Genomic DNA, 21,687 nt, shown 5'->3' on the forward strand with positions numbered 1-21,687 from the left:
GTCCCTATAGAATCGGGACATCTGGTCACCCTAGTCCCTGCGTGCCGGCCAAGCAGCTCAGGTCAAGTGGAACCAGTGCATTTTGAGATCTCTGTTCTCCGCTGCTGTATTAGCGGCATGTCTGGCTCTATAGTCAGAGAAGAACAGGGCAACCTGGGAAGTGGCCCCTTGAGGGATTGAGTAGGGGGTGGATTCCAAAACACAATCCTCCCCCATCACCCCCCTTTACTTACTTTAATAACAAAATCCTGCACGTCCCCTGCGGATTTCCTGATTTGCAGAAGTTAATTGGTGACCCTGAGAATGGCTGCTGTGAATATTGAACTAGCCATGAACGGCTGGCAGACAAAATGAATGTTAAGCACCTGGCATAAATCTGGGTGATTTGATTCTTGCCTACCCAGACTGAGATTTCATTGCTCAACCTACTCGGGCGATATAGCCTCTCACTGGCTCTGCAAGAAGGAAGCTGTGCAGGAAACCGTGTCTTTCTCATCCGAATTGTTTCCTGAGCCCAGGCCCAGTGCCGTAGTCTGAACTCCATTTGGGAGCCCCAGTTCTCCCCTTTGTTGCCAGCTCCTTAAAAGGCTGCATCTGGGATTGGCCAGTTATTACTTCAGCGTTGAAGTCCATCGTCCACTAATGCAGGGTTACCAAAGACCCATCTGAATAAGCAACATGTAACTATCATGGGTGCATTATTCACTGGGGTGTCTGACCTGAGCCTGGCCTCCTGCCCGTTTTCTCACACAACAGCTAAATTCCTACTGCTGGGCTCTGCACTCCACTTCGGGGCAGGTGCCCAAGGCACCCGGATTGGAGAGTTCCCAAAGGAAGGCTTGTGCCTGTCTCTGTTAGAAGCTGTGGCTTCCCAGAGTTTGAGTTAAGATGTATGTTCCTCTTGCCTTTCAGGGCCTATAAAAGCAACACACTGAAGCACAGGTCAGTGTACGAAATCATGCTGCCGTTCTTCTCGCCAGCACTGCTGTTCATCCTGTGCATGATCTGGATCTTCATGTCACCATCAGACATCCTGGAGGTCCATCCCAGGCTCTTCTATTTCATGGTTGGAACAGCCTTCGCCAACATTTCAGTAAGAGCGCTATTTGCCACTAAAATGCACGTGGGCAGGGGGTGGCTGATTTGAATTAGCACAGTGGTGAGAGCTGGCAGTTTGTCAGGCTATGTTGTATGAACGATCCAGTCTGCTAATGAGGTGGAAAGGCACATCAAACCCAGAATGAAAATGCCAAGAATTGTGGGTTGTATCTGTTGTAACTAAACCACTTTGCTGCACTGCCGTGACTGAAGTGGGCAGGAGAGAAGCGCTGACCCTTTTAGAGCTGAAAAACGTGTCCTGTAAACCAGATCTGACACTTCCCCCCCCCCAAACCAGAGAGATCCCAGCATGTGCTTTTTCCACCCCTCCCTGATACTGGCTGACAATTCACGTAATAGAGTTCCTGCTCTCTCAGCTTTAACATGGTCACTTGCAAGGTTCTTGGTGAACTTGGTTCAGCTGTGTGTTGTCACATCTGCCTGCAGACATGAAGCCCCCGCCCTCATCCCCCAAAATCATGAATACTGTTAAGCCATGGAATCCGGGCCTTGCATGACAAAAGGCCAGTCCTGGTGATGATGATTAGGAAGCTGTGGCACTTTAATCATAGATCGGTCGCTATCCTCGGACTGTGCCCAGAAGCAGGGCTTCCTGTCTTTCCCACTCGGCAGAGTTTTCTACTCACTTTGCCCATAAGATCGGTCAGATTTAACCAGAATTGGCCAACCAATGCAAATCGATCCTTGTGATTGTCTGCTCTTGATGTGGATTTCTCTGGTTATATGCACAAGAGGAATTCATGTCAAAATGGAAACGTTCTCAGTATTTGGGAACATTTAGAGCAGATGATTGTCCATGTTTTAATAATTATCGCTCTAGAGACGTACATGGCCCTGTAATGGTGCGAGACTCACCCCTGCGGCGCCTCCTGTCTGTCGTCCTGGGAATAAGCTCTTTGACCCAGGAGCGCCTTCTGCAGGCTGCTGCCTCGCGGCTGCTGGCCCCCGTGTCCCTCCCAGACCCGGTGCCCCTTGTCCTTGGGGGCTGCCCCTGGCAGTACACCCGCTCTCCGGGTCTCCCCACCCAGGGGAACCCCCACCCACTATCCCCACCTCGCCTCAGTCTTGGGCTACTGCCAGTCACCATCTAGCCCCTGCTCACTGGGGCAGACTGCAGTGTAAAAGCCACTCATTGCAGGCAAGGGGGGTTTGGAGCGGCTGCCTCTGCCTACCCTGGGCTGCACCCTTGTACCCTAGTACCTTTTGGGCCTTTGACAAGGCTGCAGCCTGGGGCTTTTCCAGGCAGGAGCTCCCCAGCTCCCTTGCCCTATTCCCCAGCCCTGCTCCCCTCAGGTACCCTGTTCAGCTTCCCAGCAGCCAGGCCTTTCTCCCTCTAGAGACCGAGAGAGACTGACTCTGCTCCTGGCCAACTGCCCTCTTATAAGCGCCAGCTGAGCCCTGATGGGGCGTGGCCACAGCTGACCCTGTTTCCCTGATCAGCCTGGGAACTGCTTGCTTGGCTGGGCTGTTTTAAGCCTTCTAAGGCCTGGCGCATGTTTACTTAGAGTGCACCAGGTTCAGCCCCTATACCGGCTCCTCACCAATATCCTATTGCGTTTCTGGCTGCACTTTTCCCCTCACCTCCTTCTCCATGCACTCCCTATCCGTGGCCCCACAAAGTCGCAGGACCTCCTGGCCAACCTCCTCCTTGCCCTGGCTCAAATGGCCATCTACGCGACCAGGGAGAGGCGGTTGGCCAATGGAGACTCCTGCAACTGTGGGGCTTGTTTCCGATCCTTAGTCCGTTCACGTCTCCGGGTGGAGTTCCTCTGGGCGGCGTCTGCTGGCTCCCTTGACTCCTTCGAGGAGCAGTGGGCGCTGTCCGGGGTTCTCTGCTCGGTGTCCCCGTCAGGCTCCCTTCTTATGACCCTTTGACTGCACTCCTGTCCTTGTTCTTTTGTTAGTTGTCCCCCGCAATTAGTGGGTTTCTGAGGTCCTGTAGATCCTCCCCTTAGGCTGGGGGGTGGGATCCGTTAGCATGGGGCGGGCTTCCACCCGCCCCGTTTCCCAGAAACCCAATAAATACAGCCCTCATTGCCATATTCTGAGTGAGCGATTCATGGGTTGGAGGCTCATGTTGGAAGGAAACCAAAGCATATCTAACAGACCTCTTTCTCCCTCCTGCCCCACCAGTGCCAGCTGATCGTGTGTCAGATGAGTAGTACCCGGTGCCAGCCTCTCAACTGGATGCTGCTGCCATTAGCCCTGGTCATCTTTGTGGTGATCTCTGGAATCGCACCACATTGGGAAAATCTTCTCCTATACCTACTGACTGCTTTCATCACCCTGGCGCACATCCACTACGGAGTAGGAGTGGTAAGTGACATCTGCCTTTGGGCTTGGGGTTTCACTGCAGCGGCTCTGCTTGTAGGATTTACTTTGTCCCATTGCTGTTCAGTTTTGCAGGGGGTGTCGCATTTAACACCTGGAATACTAGGTGGAATACCACTGATCCAACAGCATTTCCCAGGCAGATTGAGGCATTTATATAAAACATGAAAGGAAGCTAAATAGGTGGGATCTGAAAGCTCTTATTTTGTATGCCAGGAACTGACAGCCCGGCTGCAGCAAAAATTATTCTAGATGTTTAATTTAAAGACTGGGTCTGATCCAAACCCTGGATCCACATCCTGTCTTAGATCAGTTTGCAGCTTAAAACATAGGATCCAAACACTGGTAAAACATGGATTTAATGCGCCCAGGTTCTGATGTAGTTATGGTTCTATCGGTCAGAAAAATGCCAAGATCAGAATGGGATCCAGAGGCCGGGTTGGGTGTATCTCTAATTTTAAATACATTATTCGGGGACTTAGCTAGGTACCATTCACTTCCTAATATTTCACCTTACTTAGAACTTCTTTTCTAAAGGCCGCAGCTGCTGCTGGGTAGCACATGACTGTACACTTGAATCAGTTTGACACTCTCTCCAGTAGGGGGCACTGCTTGGGAGGACAGCCTTAGTGTGTTAACGCGAACACAGTGTCTCTGCCCTGTGCACAGATTTATAAAGTTTCCCATAGGCATTAACTGATTTTTTCATACTGCGCCTTTGAAATATTGCTTTCAGATGCCCCAGGCATAGTGTAACTAGAACTCTGTCTGAAGTGTGATAGTTATGGCTGACTAAATAAAGAGTGAACAAAATTACTAAAGAACCTGAATTACTGACCTAGAACCTGCCATGTTTCAAGCTTCTGAAATGAGTTCCTCTGCTGGGGAGAAGCTGGGAAGGGAGAGCACAGTGGAATAGTCTCCCCTGTATACAGATGCCTTCAGGGATCAAGAAAGCACTGCTGCTAACTGTGGGAACCGGCGCTGTGTGAAGGAATTGGCAGGACACAGAACATCTAGGCGGTGGGAGTGCTGCTCAGTGAGAAGAGCCCAGTTAGGTTGTCCTAGGTCAATTGAACAGGGAAATGACCAGCTCAGCAGCCAGAATGGGACCCCAAGCACTTGTCGCTTCAGGCCAGCTCAAACATATATACGCTAGCTCCTTGCAAGATACAGGTTTGACGCAGGACTCAGTGGGTACGTTCTCGGGCCTGTTACACAGGAGGGTCTTCTCTCGCCTTATACTCTCTGAAACCCCCCCCCCACACCCATTTGGAACCCCTTTGTAAGACCCACAGTGCGGTGAGAGTGAATCTGCAGTTTCTCCTCCTGAGTTGTGGGTGAGCAGGCCTTGGGTGACGTGGTTGCTTAGCTGCCACGCTGTATGTGTTGGTCTTTTCCTGCAAGCCATGTGAATCGCTTTAAAAACAACTCTGAAGTTTCAGCCAGCCTAATGACTTGACGTAGCTCTCTGCATAATCTCATCAAAAAGCAAATTTCCTGAATGCAGCCTTTAAGTCCGACATGGCTTTCCGCTGTCTGTCAGGAGGAAATGAGCCCTTTCTGCCTTGTGAAGGTCACTGCGAGAGGAGGCTTCTCAAGGATAATTAAAAGCGGGTCTCCAAATCTCAGACATACTGTCTCTTGGCACAGTTACATGCCGATGTCCTGTTGTACTGTCGTCTGGTGGGAGTGGCTAGGCAGGACAGGCTAGTGCCGGCACTGTTAGCTCAGAGCTATAAGAGGGTGCTACGTAGCGATCACGCTCTGGAAGCGAGCCAGCCTCTGCTTGTTGTTTTGCAGTTCATGTATGACTAGTATTCAACTGAGTGATTTATGTATGCCCTTGTTACTTGTTTAGCTAAAGCATGAGCATCGGCTTCACAGCTCACAACAGGCCAGGCGCATTCGAGAACAAGTGCACGTTCAGAGAGGAAAGGCAGTAAACTTAAAAACTGATCAAAGGAAATGCATTTGGTTTACAATGTGCAATTAGCCTGTAGAACTCACTGCCACAAGATACCAGTTGGGACCAAGAGTTTAAGATTCCATATAAAAGTGTAATGAGACTATCCAGGTACTTTGGGTAGGGCACAAATCTCTTTGTAGGGCGTAGAAACCTTAACGCTTCAGGGCTAAAACCAGCCACTAACTGGTGAGGAGGGATAGGGCACAAACTTCCTTTGGAGAAGCCTGGCCAGAACTGATCCTTGCGGGGGGGTTTCTTGCGCTTGCCTCTGGTCACAATACGGCACTAGATGGACTGTCGGGAATTGCCGTAAGTATTTCTGTTCATCGGAACCTCTTAGAGAGTCTCATGCTGGACCCCACAATGCAAACCCCAGTGGCATGGTTTGAAGGAGAGTCCGTCGTCCCCCGAGCCGGTAGAGTGTAGAATTGGTGCATCCGCCCCGCCCCAGGCTGGACTAGTGGCTTGTGGGCCCGGTGTCCAGGCTTCGGCTTGGTGGGAGCCTGCCGGCATTATCACACCCATCCTGAGAGAGAGGCACTCCAGTTTGCGGAGTGTCCTGTGTGGCTGGGCTGGCCCTGCACAGCCGGAGCCTGGTGTTCCTGTGAGACAGGGCTCCTGCGCCCATGTGGGGTGATTCAGCCTTTTTAGCCGCACATGCGGCTCGCTTGGTCCATCTTGGGGTGCGTAAGGGGATGTCTACGCTGCAGTCAAACACCCATGTCAGCTGAGCCAGGCTCATGGGGCTTGGCCTGTGGGGCTATAAAATTGCAGTGCAGATGTTCAGCGTCTCAGAGACCCTCCCCCCTTCATGGGGTCCAAGAGCCCAGGCTACAACATGAGCCCAGCTGTCTACACCAGTTTTACAGCCCAACCCCGGCAAGCCAGAGTCAGCTGACTGGCCAGCCAGGGGTGTTTTATTGCAGTGTAGATGTACCCTTAAGGGCTTCTGTAAAGGAGTGACTAATAGCCCTGGCTGGGCTTGAGCATAGTATGGGCAGGGGCTATGCATCCTTCCCATACATACAGCACTCTGCCAATTCACTGCAGCCCTGGGCCTGAATCTTGAGGCGTACTGAGCTGCTCCAGTCAAGTCCCCTTGCTTGTTTGAGGCTGAGGTGGAAGGCATGTTGGCTGATGTACTGCTCTCATTTAACTTTTCTTTCTCCTCTCCACCCACCCCAGGTAAGCCAGCTGAGCAAACATTTCAACATCCGACCTTTCTCGCTAAAGAAGCCCAGTACGGATTGACTAGAAGGGGAAGAAGAGAAAATCAGCCTGCAGTCAGCACAAGTACTGTAAATAACTGCTGCAAATAGCTTGCACTTCAACCATCACCACAGACCTACATCGATCTTCTGGACAGACACTGGGGCAGCGGGGGCTCAGCACCAGGGCTAGACCCCCGACTGCCATTGAGAAAACACACACCGCCCTATGGTGAAACCAGGCAAGGGGAGTAGCCTTTCCAACTATTCCTGTATATTAGATTAGCCGAACGTCCTCAAGCCCTAACTCTGTTTGGGTAGAGCTGGCTTGGGGACGTGGATGGCATCACTCAGAACGCACGGTCACCCACAATAACCTGGCAGCTGAGTTAGTAGCAATGGCCTCCAGACATCTGTAACGGAGACGTTTGAGCTGCAGGGCCAGTGAGGGACGTCCTCGTCGTACGCGAAGGCACATGAGTCACGAACGCGGCTGTCTAGTGTTAGGTCATCTGACAGGGTCTTTGTCCCTTGCTGCTAGTCTAGGGAGCAGTTCCCCAGCATGTGCGCGCACACGTCCATTCATGCAGAATGTTTGTTTAGAAGCTTCAAATGATCTTCCACTAGGACGACTTGGGGATTGAGGGGTTTGACTAAGTGGTTACGGCAGCTTCCCCTTCTCCCCCCCACCACACCATCTCCCCCGTTTTTCCAGCTTTGGGTAACTGGGACCAAATCTTGACAGTATTCTTGTTAACCATACACTGGCCACGTGTTCTCTAATCACGAGCCCATGAAGGGAACTTGAGCTCTTAGCAGGAATGGTTATTTTGGGGTGGAGGGTGGCTTATTACCGCCTGCAAGAGCTAAAATAGCACATGGCCAAGTTCTCCCTTCTGATAAATCAGTACAACCTCGTTTAATATCAGAGGGTTGGCTTGCAGGGGGAAGGGGAGTCGTTACATGCTACATGGAGCTTGTCCCATTTCAGACTTGCTGTATGCACTGCAATTTGTGTGCACGTCCCCGGGAAAGGTGGGACAATCTCTGTATACGCAGTATCACAGCTCCAGATAACTGCACTGTGGCAAATCCCACAGCTTGGAAAAACACCTGAATAGTTCTTACAGCCGTTGACATGCACATACACTTGTGGATATTTTATTTGGGGAAAAGTAGAGGTGATTTTTTTTTTTAAATTACCATTTAATTTAGGTCACATCTGTCCTGATGGCTAGGCCACACATCTCATCCAGCGATAGCTTTCTGTTTACCATCTGCTAAGCCGGTAGCGTTCAGTGGTTTTATTTTTTGTAATTCATTTAATTGAGTGGTGGTGAAGACTGAGTGCTGATTTTCTTTTCTGTTCATTGTATTTAATGAATATCTGTGCTTGAATGAAGAGTGCAGCCTAAACCCAGGCTCTGGACAGGCTGCACTCGGAAGTGGGCAAGCACAACGAATGTTCATATATAATGTATTGTGGGAACAAATTCATTCATACCTGGGGAGTAGCTTGGTCATGGTGTATTCCTTCCCTGGGTGAAAAATCTCCTGCTCTAGGAAAACTTAATTGTCATTATTATTTAACGCTTTTCTTTTGTAAATTTAAATCATTGTCATGCAAGTTATACAAAACAGAACGTCCAGAAGCCAGTTCACAGCATTTATTGTAAATAGGTTGGTTTTAATTTGAACTTGAATTCTCACTGGGGTGTCCTGTACAGGATCATAGCTGATGGATAGAGGGACACCCTGCAAGACACAAGGGGAGAATTTAATTTCAAGCGGGAAAATACCATTACTGCTTCCATCTCTAGGTGTTTCCCATCTTGTTTTTTGGCTGTGGGGGTGATTGGACTAAACACGTTGTAGTTGTTTTGTTAATGTGTCATGACTGTACATCAGGAACTGGAGGAAGGTGTTAATCTGGGAGAGGAAAAAACCTTTTATTCCCCCTCAGAGCTTATGAAATAAGTAGCTTACTCTCTCATATATATATATTACTGACATTGTACAGAAAAAGCTTAAGTGTACAGAGGAATTGGGCTGTGCTTCAATTTTTGAAACTCGTAACTGTTGAATTAAATATATAATTATGGGCAAATTAACTTAAATGATAGTTGCACAAGAAACATTAAGAATTTGAAACCAGATGTTGAAAATGGGACACACAGTTTAACTCTCTGTGGAACGTTCTCCTACTGCACAATCCGCCTTTGCGGCCGTGACATGTTGCTGAGGTTGGGTTTCCAGTTTGCATGCTGATGGATCATGGAATACTTGGGCCAGTTCCCCTTGACTAGTCACGTTAAGAAATGTCTGGGTCCCAAGCAGGAAGCTAAATGTGTTATGCCTTTCCTTTTATGGCATGTCCCATTTCTCCGCCCTATCTCCGCTCCTCCAGCAGCACTGCTGTGTTCAGATTGGGGTGGCGTTTACATTGTGAGATCCTATCTGCTCGGTTCCCAAGTCACTGTTCCTCTGGCTGTGGAGTACATGGAACTATTCCTTTGGGCAGTGCATGGAAACATACCCTGAAAAACCCACACTCAGTTGTGTGGAGGTTGGCAGCTAGAGGAGGGCTTACAATCTAAACGCCTTCATGCATTTTACTGACATGTTCTTAAGGCAGGATGTCTCAAAACCTTTTACATACACAGGCGTATCTTTGGGGAGTCATGGAATTTGGTGCCTTAACTTATTGCATGTTGTGACTAGCAAAACATCTATAATCAAATTATGCTAGAAACAAGTTTGAATGCTGCTCGAGCTCAGGCAGATGAGGGCAGGATGAGCTCTCTTACCTGTCCGATTCTGCTCCCTGGGCACGTTCTGCCCCCCAACACAATAAACCGTTTTCATTCACGCAGTTTTTATCTGAATTTAGTGACTGACATGCTTGATGTCATGGATTCTGGGGAATGAAATGTTTGATCAGAAACGGACAAAATTCCAGCCACCTCACCAAAAGTGTGTGTGGGGGGGAGCAGATCTTTTGGGTTGGTTTATTTTTAAAGAAAACTGGTGTTTTCTCCTAATTTGGTCTTTAAAAATAACTCGTTCTCTAGTGAAGGGTTGGATTTGGCCATTGTTCTGGCCTCTGAAATACTGGGTAAGGAGGAGACATGAAGGTGGAAATTCTGTTTCCTCACCCTGGCCTCTTCCTTCATAGAGGTGTGCGTTCCTTTCCGGTGCCGTGCTGTTTGGAAGGAATGATGCTCTGACTCAGGAGCATATTTGCCCATGCTTAGAATGCCCCTTCTGCATATTTGAGAGGCACTCTGAGCCCTTGTGTTTCTCTGCCCATGTAAAAGAGCTACTTGTTTTGTGTCCTTAATTCTTGAGACCTCTGCCTTGCCCTGAGTGAGCTGCACAGCTGCTTTTATGATCCTTAAAAATGCTCCCCAGCTGATGCCTCAGTGCTGTAAATTGTACCTCAGCCTGGAATATCAGCAGGCGGAGCTGAGTATTGGGGAAGAACACCTCTAGGCTGGCAATGTGCCCAAGGCAGGTAGTGTAGGTAAGCAGGTGGCTTCAAAATGGACTGTTCCATGTCTTGTCTTGGTTAGTCGTTAAATCTCCACAAGCCAGTTGCCATAACATCGTCCTCCTCCCGTTCCTGTGCTAGAGACTAGCCGGAGCACTGTGAAAATAAGCCAGTGGCTTGATGAAGACACTTTGACCCCTTGCGTTCCTGCGATTAGGGGTCTTTGGTTGAAGTGAGTGTTGGGAGCCTTGGGAGCAGACACGAATGCCATCGCGTGGCTTCTTCCGCTCGGAAAAACGATTCGTTACGCGCGCAGCTTCATTTCCATGCTGAGGCTTCCTGAGTGTGTGTAACACAGACTTGCACTTTGCCCCAAGACCTGCAGCCCCCTCCCCCCCATGCAACGTCTTCTGCCGACCCCCGTGTTCAACCTCGTGACTGTAAAATCTGGCTCATGGGACAGGCATTTAGCTGGGGCACATGCATGCGGGTTTAAGAGCTCTCTGAAGTCACTGGTATGTTAATGAAAGTAGCCATTGTGGTCCAAGTTAGCATCCCTCACAAGCATTTCTGTTGCAGTTGGTCCATCGGGTACAAACAATAAGAGAGGCAGGAACTGCAGTGTTGAGATTGTACCTGGCCTGCTGTGCCCTGTGTGGTGAATTTATCATGCTCGCGGCCTGATCTAGGGTACCGATGGGGAATCAGCCAGTACTGAAGCTCACGGCTCTTTTTAAATGGATGACTAATGTGTTCATGCAGCTTGGGGTTTTCTTGGTCACTACAGCAAAAATATTCAGATCTTGGGTTTCTAAAGTTAGGCTCCTACAGTCCATACTTAAGTTCCTAACTAGAACTGGCCTCTAAAAATCTGGTGTCTTCTACCTGGGCTCCTAAACCTTAGCAGAATGTTTTGGCCTGTGACTTTCCAAAGTGACAGATCTGATTTGTTGGATCTTTATAAATAAATGTTGCTTTTTTGGAAGCTGTGGCCTAGCTGAATTTTCCTACCCGCTGAGGGCTGGTCTGCGCTACTGCGTAAGTTGATGTAACTTACAGTGCTCAGGGGTGTGAAAAAGACCCACACATGAGCAACACAAGTGACATCGACTTAAGCGCTGACCACACTGGCACTAGGTCGGCAGGAGACACTCTCCCGTCAGCATAGCAGGGCTTCACCAGACGCGCTACAGCGGCTCAGCTGCATCCGTGTAGCTGTGCTGATGTAGCCTCGTAGTGTAGACTTGTCCTTCAAAGATGCACTCAGCGCTGCCGCTTGCTATGCAAGTCACTTGAACAGCTGGGAAGCTCTTGTGGTTATAGCTAATGGTGTGTTAACAGTGGCATAAAAACCCAACAACTTGAATTTAGGTGATTCGGTTTATTTGTAAAGGAGACCGGCTCCTCTTTCCTTGTGCTGCATTACTGGGATGATGGTAAATCATCTGCCTGCTGAAAGCCACGGGAGAATCTTTCTCTGTCACAGGTGATGTGCCACTCACTGGGGGCGTCTTGGGCTGTGGGTTGAGATCAGCTGGGCTGTCTTCGATCTTGTTGGTGCTTTGCTGAAATGCAGACGGACGGCAAACTGGGCAAGGGTCGTAGTAGCCAAGGGAAGCCTTTGCTAGTACCTTGTTTGCCTTACGTCCCCAGTCTACCTCGCAGCATTGTATTGGAGGTGGCGGCAGGCCAGGGCTGCGGAGATGGCGTTTTGTGTCTGCTGACTTGGAACGTGGCTGCAACAGACGTTTGTTTAATCTCTTCACTGCTGAATGAGGTCTTGATTAAATCGGAAAAATCCTACAGTGTAGCTGGACTGGTCAGTGTCGCCTGTTTTCTGTCTTACGGCAGCAGCGAAAAACCTAACAGAACAGGGAGGTATCACGTAGCAGCACGTTCTTAGCAGACCCGCGTCCCAGAGGAAAGCTATGGGACATGGAACATGCTCCAGGAATAAAGATTCCAATATGTCTTATGGAACATGCTCCAGGAATAAAGATCTATTAATAGGTAGTGCTAGTTGTTACTAACCAGTTAATTGTTCAGGTGCATTTGGGTTGGAGCGATGGTCTCATTCCCAGATATAAATCTGCCTCATTCGCTCCATTCTACCAGGACCTATTTCTTATTACTTGACAGCTGGTCAGACTGGTCCAGGGTGACATGCTTTTTGGGCAGCAAGAAGTTCCTTCTGACACAGCATCCCCTGCCAGGGAAGCCCTTAACTGAGTGCAGAGCCGACTCAACCGAACGGAGCGCTTTGGGGGCAGGCGTGCGGGAGGCCCGAGCTGAGAATGCTCGGGAAGGTGCCTCTGTAACAATGACGTTGTGGGCTCTGTGTTTGTATCTCCCAGGCTTCCAGATCAAACGGGTCTTCTAACTGCCCGCCCTGCTCATCCAGCCTGCACTCTGAGAGTCGAGCTGGGCTCTCCTCGGCTCACGTATCATCCCCAGCAATGGAGACTGTGCAGGCCACACCCTACCCTCAGTTACGCCCATACCACGGATGGCAAAGCAGAGCAGAACCCTCCTCGTTCAGGCTCTGCAGGGCTAATGGTGTTGGAGCAGAAAAGGCTCATGCTAGTAGTTGTGGGTGGGATTTTCCAAAGTATCTGACTTTCATTGGGACTTGTCACTTAAGTGCAGGTCTGTTGAGTAAGAAGGGGGCATCTTAATTGACTCTTAGCATACAACTGCCTGCTCCTGCTCCCTTCACTCTTTGCGCTAAGGGGGGAAGTAACCCCCAAGACAACACTTCCCCTTCTACCTACAGAAACAAAAGCTTCCGTGGCAAGGAACTGTAACGTGGACCCATCGTGTTCCCTGAGCCTGGCCCTGAGTGACTGTGGCCTGGTATCACAGCTCTGATAGCCTCTGCTTGTCATTTCACTGCCGTGAGTGGGTCTGCAAGCACATCCTGTCACATCCTGCCCATAGCCTGGCCGGGACCAGTCACCGCTAAGCAAACTGATTGTACAGAGCTTTATTTAAACAGGAAAATACAGTATAACTATATATTGTCTTGTCAATGCAGAGTTCTACCAAACCATGTCTCTCTCTGTTGGGAGCTTAGAGTACTGCAGTGGATTTGAATGCCAATCTGTTAAAGGCTATTGCTGATAAATATTTATTGTAAAAAAAATATTGAAAATGAAACTTCAGTAAAGAATAAAATTTTCCAAACCTTTTAGCGGTTTTCTCATTGTCTGTTTTTGCTGAAGGTTTCAGTAGAACCCGTTGTCCAGTTGCCTTTGAGAGGGGCAGTCTCATCCTTTTAGCTCTAGAATTGACTTGAGGGTTGTTCGGTCTGGTTGGGTCAGATCACACCTCCTCAATGGGATACGCTCTGTTGGAGCCGGCACAACATCAAACAGCTGGCGGACGTTCCCAGGTGTACATCTCAGTGCCTGCACTCACTGGTAAGTGACCAAAGGAACCAGCTGTCAATTAACCTAACATCCCCCCCATGGTCCCAAGACACACACACACCCCGAAACAATTCCACAGAGCTCTGCCAAGATGGAAGAAAGTGTTGCATTCTCCCAACTAATGATGTTGACTTGTGGCATATGCAATCGAATGGGCCCATTCAGAAGGTGGGCGCTTTATGCATGTCTCCAGCAAGTGCACTGAAACATCACACTTCGGAGAGCCTCAAAGGTGATAGAAGGGTGCAAAGCACTTTATGAACCCTCGTTCCAGTGCAGTCCAGCTGCTATAAAATCCTGCAGTTCCAAAGTCAATTGCACTCAAATTCCCCCAACCTCCCAGAACTTAGCTGAAGAACTGGAGTCCTGTCCAGCTAGCTGATGTTAGATGACAATTAAAGGTTCTTGAAACACCCATGTATGGTGAAGATATTTATCCCTCTATGGTGGGGGGAGACTGAACTGCAGAGTTAAGGGACTTGCCCAAGTGGTCACAGCAAGTCTCTGGCAAGGATGAGAGCAGAATCCAGGAGTCCTGACTTGTCGCACTAGCAACCTAGTTATGCTGCTGCTTTGACATTCCCCGTGTATGAGGCAAATTCATTCTCTTCTCATCACACACACGACACCCGAGGAGAATGAATCCGCCAGCTGGATTTTCCTTCACCCTCCTTGCAAAGCAGGGGTCACCTCCTCCCCTCTGGGAACAAGAGCCTTGCTGGGGAACAGACCTGACTGCCCTGGTTTGCTGAGTTTCAAACAGGTCCCCTAAGCAGCAGTAATTGGGCTTGCAGTAATCAGCTGCAAGTGATCAACTGATGGTGAACTGGGTCTTAGCCCAAAGGCCTTCACTCTACTGCTGCCCTGTGCTGCTTTTTCTACCCTGCTCCCAGCTTGGGATCCTTTCCTCTTCCACCCTCCTGGCCCTGGCACTCCCCTCCGCACTGGCTTCCCGTTTGACTAGCCCAGTTTGGGGTCCTGCCCTGATAGTCAGAGCGGGGCTGCCATGGAGTTACTGACCCCACAGAGAGCCCTCTGAATGGGAGCTGGGCCTGGCCTGGGGGGAAGGAGAACCACATCCCTTGGGAGGGGCGCTGATACCCTGCTCCCAGCCTCCCTCTTGGCCAGATTTTCCCGGCCACTGGCATTGAAGCCCGATATTTTATGCTGAAGTTTGTGGTTGTATGTTAACTAGGTAACACACGGGTGCAGCAGCAACAAGCATCCCCGAAAGGTGGAGCCCGGCTCGCTCCCTGGCTGCCAGTATCTGCCAACAGCCGTGGTCACTTCTGCTCCCCCTGAGGGCAGGGGCAGGGCGTGGCGCTGAGTCGAGGAGCAGAGGGGAGCTGCGGTGTTCTGGTGCAGAGGGTGAATAGACCGGGACCCTGCCCCATAACCAGCCACCCGCTCTGTAGAAGGAGCAGCTGGCGCAAACCAGGGAATAGAGCTGAGCAGTGGGGCCTAGTGCACAGAGCAATGGGCGACAGAGGACCTGGGTTCTGTTCCTAGGGTTGCCAACTGTCTAACCGCCCGTCCCCGAACACCCTTGCCCCACCCCTGCCCCTTCTCTGAGGCCTCATCCCCGGCTTCCTCAGTCGCTCCCTCTTCCCCTCCCTCCCTCCCTTTCACTGGGCTGGGGCAGTGGCAGAAGGCTGGGGAGGGGAGGGGAGGGGAGGGGAGGGGGGGTGGGGGGCAGGAGGGGGTTTGGGCTCTGGGAGGGAGTTTGGGTGCAGGAGGGGGCTCAGGGCTGCGGTAGAGGGTGTAGGAGGGGGTAAGGGGTGCAGGCTCTGGCTGGGTGGCGCTCCTGGAAGAGACCGGCCGGCTTGTAGGCTCAGGGGTGCCAGTGGATTGCCACGGGCTCGCAGGGGCGAAAGAAAATGCAGGCCTGTTATTTACCAGGCTGCACGTGGCAACAGACTATATTGGTAAGGGATGCAAGGAGAGTGTGGGTCACGATGCAAACTGCAGACACACACACATACACTAAACTTAATCAATTTAAAAGTTTTATTGGGGATAATTACAAGGGGTAAGGGAGCAGCGTATGATTAGCTAATAGAGTTAATGAAACTTAAAACACACAATGACTAAAATATCTACTAACAATATTTATAAACAAAGATGCAGCATTTAGTAATAACTGATACTTACAAATACAAACCAACGCATAACGACCGGCAAACGTAGAAACTCTGTTTGAAACACGTGAGCTGAGAGAGAGGCTTCGAGGTGATCAGGCTCGGTTACGGGCATACACAGGATACACGGGTATACACAGAATACACGGGTATACACAGGATTCGTTTTTCTTTCTCCTCTCCCTGCCTGCACATGGCAGGCAGGCCATAAAGTACCCACTATGATATCATAGAAGTGTCATAGGGGACGGGGCCCAAAACCTGTTTGTGTTCGTTTCTGATTGGCACAAGCAAAGTTAACACCATGAAGGGGAGCAGGTGCCTTAAAGTCTGGCTTCGCCCCCAAAAGGTGAGGAAATGCATATTGTCTTAGAATGCGTTCAACACTGAATGACAAAAGAAGAGGCCAGGGCAATACCGGAATGGGCAAGTTCTACAGGATGCAGACAGGAACTCATCTCAACAAGGGGTGGCCATGGGGGCTTTGTGCGCTGCCCCTGCCTGCAGGCACTGCTCCCACAGCTCCCATTGGCTGTGGTTCCCGGCCAATAGGAGCTGTGGAGTCGGTGCTTGGTGCGGGGTCAGCACATGGAGCTCCCTGGCTGCCCTATGCCTAGGAACCAGAGGGATGTGCCACTCGCTTCCGGGAGCCGTTCTGAGCCAGAGCGGGTAGGGCGCCTGCCTTACCCCCAGGACTTTTAGCGACCTACTAAAATCTGGGAGATCGAGGCTGATTCTGGGAGACTCCCGCCAATCCAGAAGGGTTGGCAACCCTATGACTGTTCCTGGCTCCCACCCTGACCTGCCGGCTGACCTTGGGCATGGAGTTCCATTCTCCGTGCCTCAGTTTCCCTATATGTTTAATGGGAATAATGATCCTGACCTCCTTTGTGAAGTGCTCGGAGAGCTCTGGATGAAAATCCATGTGCAGCCAGGGGCTGAATATAGAACTCATTGCAGCTGCTCTGAGCAGAGCTGCAAACCAGATGCCTCCTCTCCTGCAATCAACTAACGGCGGTGGCCCCGCTCTGCCCAGGGCTGGCCGGAGGCCGGTGCAAACAGGCTACACCCTCGTGCAAGGGCTCCCTGCAGTAGAAGTGCGGCCCCTGCTGCTTGTCCTGGGAACTGCGCTAACACTTGCTGCTTTACAAAGCTGCCGGGTTCTGCGGCCGTTCAGGTGAGTCTGACTGTGTCTAGTGCAGTCTCCCCGTGGGGTGCTGCTATTTCCTGGGGGAGGTGAGGCGCGGGCACCTCGGGCGTTGTATGGTCAGTGACGGGGCAGTGCATGGGCAGAAGCTGGCATGGCACGGGGGCCGTGGACGGGCAATGTACGGACCGACGCTGGGGAGCATTGCATGGGGGAGGGAAGGCACAGACAGAGGCTGTGTGGCATTGCCCGGGGCCCGTGGAAGGGCAAAACACGAGCAGAGGCTTTGTGGCATTGCACGGGGGGCGTGGACGGGCGGTGCACAGGTGGAGGCTGGCCGGCATTGCACGGGGGCAGTGAAGAGGCAATGCACGAACAGAGGCTGTGTGGTATTGCACGAGGGCTGTGCATGAGCAGAGGGTGTCTGACATTGCACGAGCGCTGTGGAGGGGTAGTGCACAGGTGGAGGCTGGCTGGCATTGCACGGGGGCCATGGAGGGGCATTGCATGAACAGAGGTGGTCTTGCATTGGTGGGATGTGGAGGAGCAGTGCAGACATGGAACAGAGGCTGTGTGGCATTGCATGGGGGCCGTGGAGGAGCAGTGCGCGAGCAGACGGTGTCTGGCATTGCACGAGGGCTGCGGAGGGGCGGTGCATGAGCAGAGGGTGTCTGACATTGCACGGGCTGTGGAAGGGCAATGCACGAGCAGAGGCTGTGTGGCATTGCACGGGGGCTATGGAGGGACCGTGCACGGGTGGAGGCTGGCATTGCACGGGGGTGGTGCACGGGTGGAGGCTGGCATTGCACGAGGGCGGTGCACGGGTGGAGGCCCGGCATTGCACGGGGGTGGTGCAGGGGTGGTGCACGGGTGGAGGCTGGCATTGCACGGGGGCGGTGCACGGGGGCGGGCGGGTGCTTTGCACAGCCGTGCAAGGCTGGACGCGTTGTGTGCAGCAGCCCAGACCCCCCCCCCCGTTGCAGTGCAAACCCTGGGCTGGGGCAGCCGGTTGCCCCGCCCTTTCCCCGGGGAAGGGGCGGGAGCAGGGGCCGCGCAGCCCCGGGCTGTAGTTGGCCGGCGGAGGCGGCGGAGGAGGAGGTCGGGCTCTCCGCAGCCCCGGGACGGAGCCCCGCGGACGCCCCGTGCGGTGCCCCGGGCAGCCCAGGCCGGGCGAGGTAGGTCCGGGGGGGGGGACCCCGACAGGAGCTTTGAACCTGCGCTCGCGCGGAGCCCGGCTCGGCCCCGGTACGCGGGAGAGCCCCCCCCCCGCCCCCAGCAAACAGCCCCCCCCCACGCTGCAGCGCTCGGGGGGGGGATCCTGGGGGGGCGGCAGCCGGTGGTTTCCCGGGGGGGGTTGTGGGCATTGGACCCCCCCGGCTGCAAAGAGCGCGCGGGAGGGGGAAGCAGCGCGAGCCCCCCCCCCGTGCAGAGCCGAGCCCCGGGGGGGGGGCTGGTTGCGGTGAATCCGGGGGCAGTTTTTGCCCCCAGTGAATTGAAGATTTAACCCCCCCCCCCAAGGGCTCCGGCATCGCTGCAATTGTGCTGGGCACGTGCCATTTCCGGGCGGGGGGGGTGGGGGGGCTAGTGCCCCGCTCGTCACCCCAGCGCCCCCGCGCGTGGAGCCCAGCGCCCCCGCAATCCGCCCCCCCCCCCCCCCCCGTGCAGGCCCGTGTCCCGGGTGAATTGACTTTAAATCCGAGCCAAAGACAGCGCCAGGTCTGAGGGTGGTTTAAATCAGCAAGCGGGAGCCCCTGGTTCAAATCACTGGTTTTAATCTTGCTTTGCGTTCGGCGTTTTAGTTATTTTTCCTAAAGACACATTTGATGCACCCTTAAAACATGTTGATTTGCAGTGAACTAGAGCCGTTCCGCTCCCTTTGGTGCTGGTTTTTTGCTAACCACTGTATCTGTACACACTTATTTAAGTAATTGCAAAGCTTAACTTGCATTTATTCAATTCACAGTGTTTTATTTGTTATTATATTGGGAAAATGATGAATGCTGCATTTCTGAGTTACTAGATGATGATTTTATTATTTGGGTTTGTTTCAAGCTCTATTTTGATGGAAATTGGAATTTAATTAAAAATGTGTAAAACCAGCATGTAAATTATATTTGGTCTTATTAGTTGAATAAAACTACCTCAAATGTGCTGGACAGATGAGAGAGAGAAGATTAAAACATGATTCTCATTTAAAACTAACAGATCTATTAAAGAAAAGAATAGTCTCTTTAGTTAGTGAGTTGAATTGTTTCTGGTTGTCTTGTGCTTCCAGATTTCAGAACTAGCAGTTCTTTTTCTCATCCTCCCACAGCTAGTTTTTAGTCATAGATTGGAAGAGGAAAACAATTCCCCAGTCAGCTTCTTAACTTTGAATGAACCAGTCATTGAACTTCCCTTGTTGAATAAACTAAAATGAAGAAAATATTCTCTTTGCACTTGCAGAAGAGGCAACTGCTGTCAAAAGTTGGGGTTTAGCACATCACCAAACTCTAGTTCCAGGTGCTCAGACAGTAACTTCCACCAGTTCAGTGATTTCACTTTCTCTAGAAATTCAGGAGCAAACCCTATACTGCTTAATGTTCATGTGTTTAATTTAATGTCAATGATTTGACTAGACTGTAGTAAGTTCAGGCCTTAACGGAAGGTGCCATAATTTCAAAGGGGTTTATTTTAAAACAGGTGTATTTAATGTAAATACAAAAATCCAAATGAAATAAAAATCGGATTTCTTGTTTTAAACCTAGATTTTTGTCCACTCTGCTGGTGGGTCTTTGGAAACCAGCCAGGAATGAGTGTGTACATGTAAGTCAAAGAATTGTTATAGTTGTTGATGTTTAAAATAAGTGGGGAAAAGAAAAGAGGGTGGTTGAGGGATCTAAAAAGCCCCTGGTCCTTTAATGAAAGGAGACCAGTCTTTCTGCAACCTGGAAATTAAAGGAGGCTGGAATTCCTGTCTGAAAAATTGGCACTGGTCTCTCCCACCTGTTATGGGAGTGTCAGGGTGGTGAGCTGTTATCTTTTATGGACCAAGTTCTGTTGGAGGAAGGTACAAGGTGTTGGACCACAGACAGCTCTTCTCCAGGTCCGGGGAAGGAAATGGGAGTGTTTGCACTCAGCATGCGTTGGGACAGATAGCTCAGCACAGGGGTTAGCCTGGTATGCGAAAGGGGTTTCAAGTGGGCCCGTAGGATTTTGCAGGCAGGTGTCTGTTATGAGAGTGGCTTGTAGGCAGGGGGAGTTTGGTTCGTGCTTCCTGTATCGATCAGAGGCTTTGAAATTCAGCCGGGAACAATTGTGGGGAGAGGAGCTCTGCACAGAACAGGCCTGGGGTTCTGCGTGTTAGGAGCTGGGCAGGCCTTGGGCTGCTGGGGGTGGGGGGTATCAGTGCCACCTTGGATTATTGTGATGTGAGACCTGCTGGTGGTGGTGTCTGCTGATGGGAATTGGGATGGTGACCAGGGCAGGTGAGAGAAGAGGGGCTGATGCAGAACAATCTGCTTCTGAGATGCTGGTTCTCTTGGAGCTTTAAGGGGCGTTTGAATCCCATCGTGGGTCTAGGCTGCATGCCCAGTTTTGCTCCTGGACTCTCTCCTGAGTGCCATGGTGGGTGTCATAGTAGCTTAAAAGCCCTGATTGTGTGTATTAAATTTCCGGAGACAGCATGCAGGGCTCAGCGAGGTCTCCTGGCATTGCCTTTAACTCCAGAATACAGACTGCAAGGAGGTCTGTGAACAGATGGCTGCAAAAGGACCATTGAACAATCTCTGGTCCTGAGTGTCGGCTTGGAAGCACTGTGGGTGGACCAAGAGATGAGGCAAAGATCGCAAGGCTGACTTTCCAGATCTGAACTGTGGCACTGCTGAGCCTGGCTGCCTCTATTGATCCTTTTGCCAATACATTTTAATCTAGTTCATGCATTCATGTCGCTTGTGCCCCGTGCCTCAGTTTCCCCACTGGCCAACCCCCCCCCCTTTATGTAGGAAGCGAGGGTAGATCAGGTACAGTTTGCACTTTGCTTTGGAAAAGCTCATTGCCAGGATTCTGACTTTGCGTTCTATCTCTGAATGCCCAAAGCATGTTCTGTGCTGCCTGCAAAACAAGTTAAAGGCGCGACAGGTGCCCTGGAAAGTGTAATTTAAATCGCCTCTTTTCTCCAGACCGGAGGAGCTCTGTGGCGCTTGTCGCTTCCATGAACAGAAGTTGGTCCAATAAAAGTTACTTGCCCCATCTTGTCTCTCTTTTTACAATTACTGCCCCTTTCCATTCCAGGAGAACCTTCAGATGTTAACATAAGAACGGCCGTCCTGGGTCAGAGCAAAGGTCCATCTAGCCCAGTATCCTGTCTACCGACAGTGGCCGATGCCAGGTGCCCAGAGGGAGTGAACAGAAGAGGTAACCTGCGTTGTGTGAAGGAGTACGTTATTTTGTTTGCTTTAAACCTGCTGCCTATTAATTTCATTGGGTGACCCCTAGTTCTTGTGTTATGGGAAGGAGTAAATAACACTTCCCTATTCACTTTCTCCACACCAGTCATGATTGTATAGACCTCAGTCATATTTCCCCCCGTAGCCGTCTCTTTTCCAAGCTGAAAAGTCCCAGTCTTATTAACCTCTCCTCATACGGCAGCCGTTCCATGCCCCTAATCATTTGTATTGCCCTTTTCTGAACCTTTTCCAATTCCAATATAACCATATGTCATTGTGCCTGGCACTGCCATAAAAATACAGTGTCAAGCTGTCTAGAGCTCAGGAACCTGAGTGCCAACCTCAGAGCAGACTGCAATGAACCCAGGCACAAACCCCAAACTGGCTGTGTTTTTCTGTACTTAGATTTCACCAACCAAGTGTCAAGTGT

General features: G+C 51.0%; 1 protein-coding gene and 2 long non-coding RNA genes across 3 annotated transcripts in view; 2 read left to right on the forward strand and 1 right to left on the reverse strand.

The window, feature by feature from the left end:
* The window catches only part of SELENOI (selenoprotein I), a 55,617-nt gene extending 48,777 nt beyond the window's left edge, over positions 1–6,840 (forward strand). Inside the window, exons 8-10 of the mRNA XM_045010209.1 lie at positions 913–1,093; positions 3,253–3,435; positions 6,605–6,840. Of these exons, the coding sequence (XP_044866144.1) occupies positions 913–1,093; positions 3,253–3,435; positions 6,605–6,721 (481 nt within the window). The 3' untranslated portion in view covers positions 6,722–6,840. The remainder of the gene's footprint in view (positions 1–912; positions 1,094–3,252; positions 3,436–6,604) is intronic.
* Positions 6,841–8,307: 1,467 nt separating this feature from the next.
* LOC123366593 lies at positions 8,308–15,731 on the reverse strand. Its single transcript, XR_006578149.1, has 3 exons — positions 15,697–15,731; positions 13,302–13,533; positions 8,308–8,382 (listed from the first exon to the last, which is right to left on the reverse strand). It is a non-coding gene; the product is annotated as an uncharacterized LOC123366593 (long non-coding RNA).
* A 2,183-nt stretch (positions 15,732–17,914) lies between these two features.
* On the forward strand, positions 17,915–21,154 carry LOC123366316. The gene is made up of 3 exons (XR_006578034.1): positions 17,915–18,005; positions 19,578–19,635; positions 21,103–21,154. It is a non-coding gene; the product is annotated as an uncharacterized LOC123366316 (long non-coding RNA).
* The last annotated feature ends 533 nt before the right edge of the window (positions 21,155–21,687 follow it).

The sequence above is a fragment of the Mauremys mutica genome, chromosome 3, assembly GCF_020497125.1.
Source record: "Mauremys mutica isolate MM-2020 ecotype Southern chromosome 3, ASM2049712v1, whole genome shotgun sequence".
Lineage (NCBI taxonomy): Eukaryota > Metazoa > Chordata > Testudines > Geoemydidae > Mauremys > Mauremys mutica.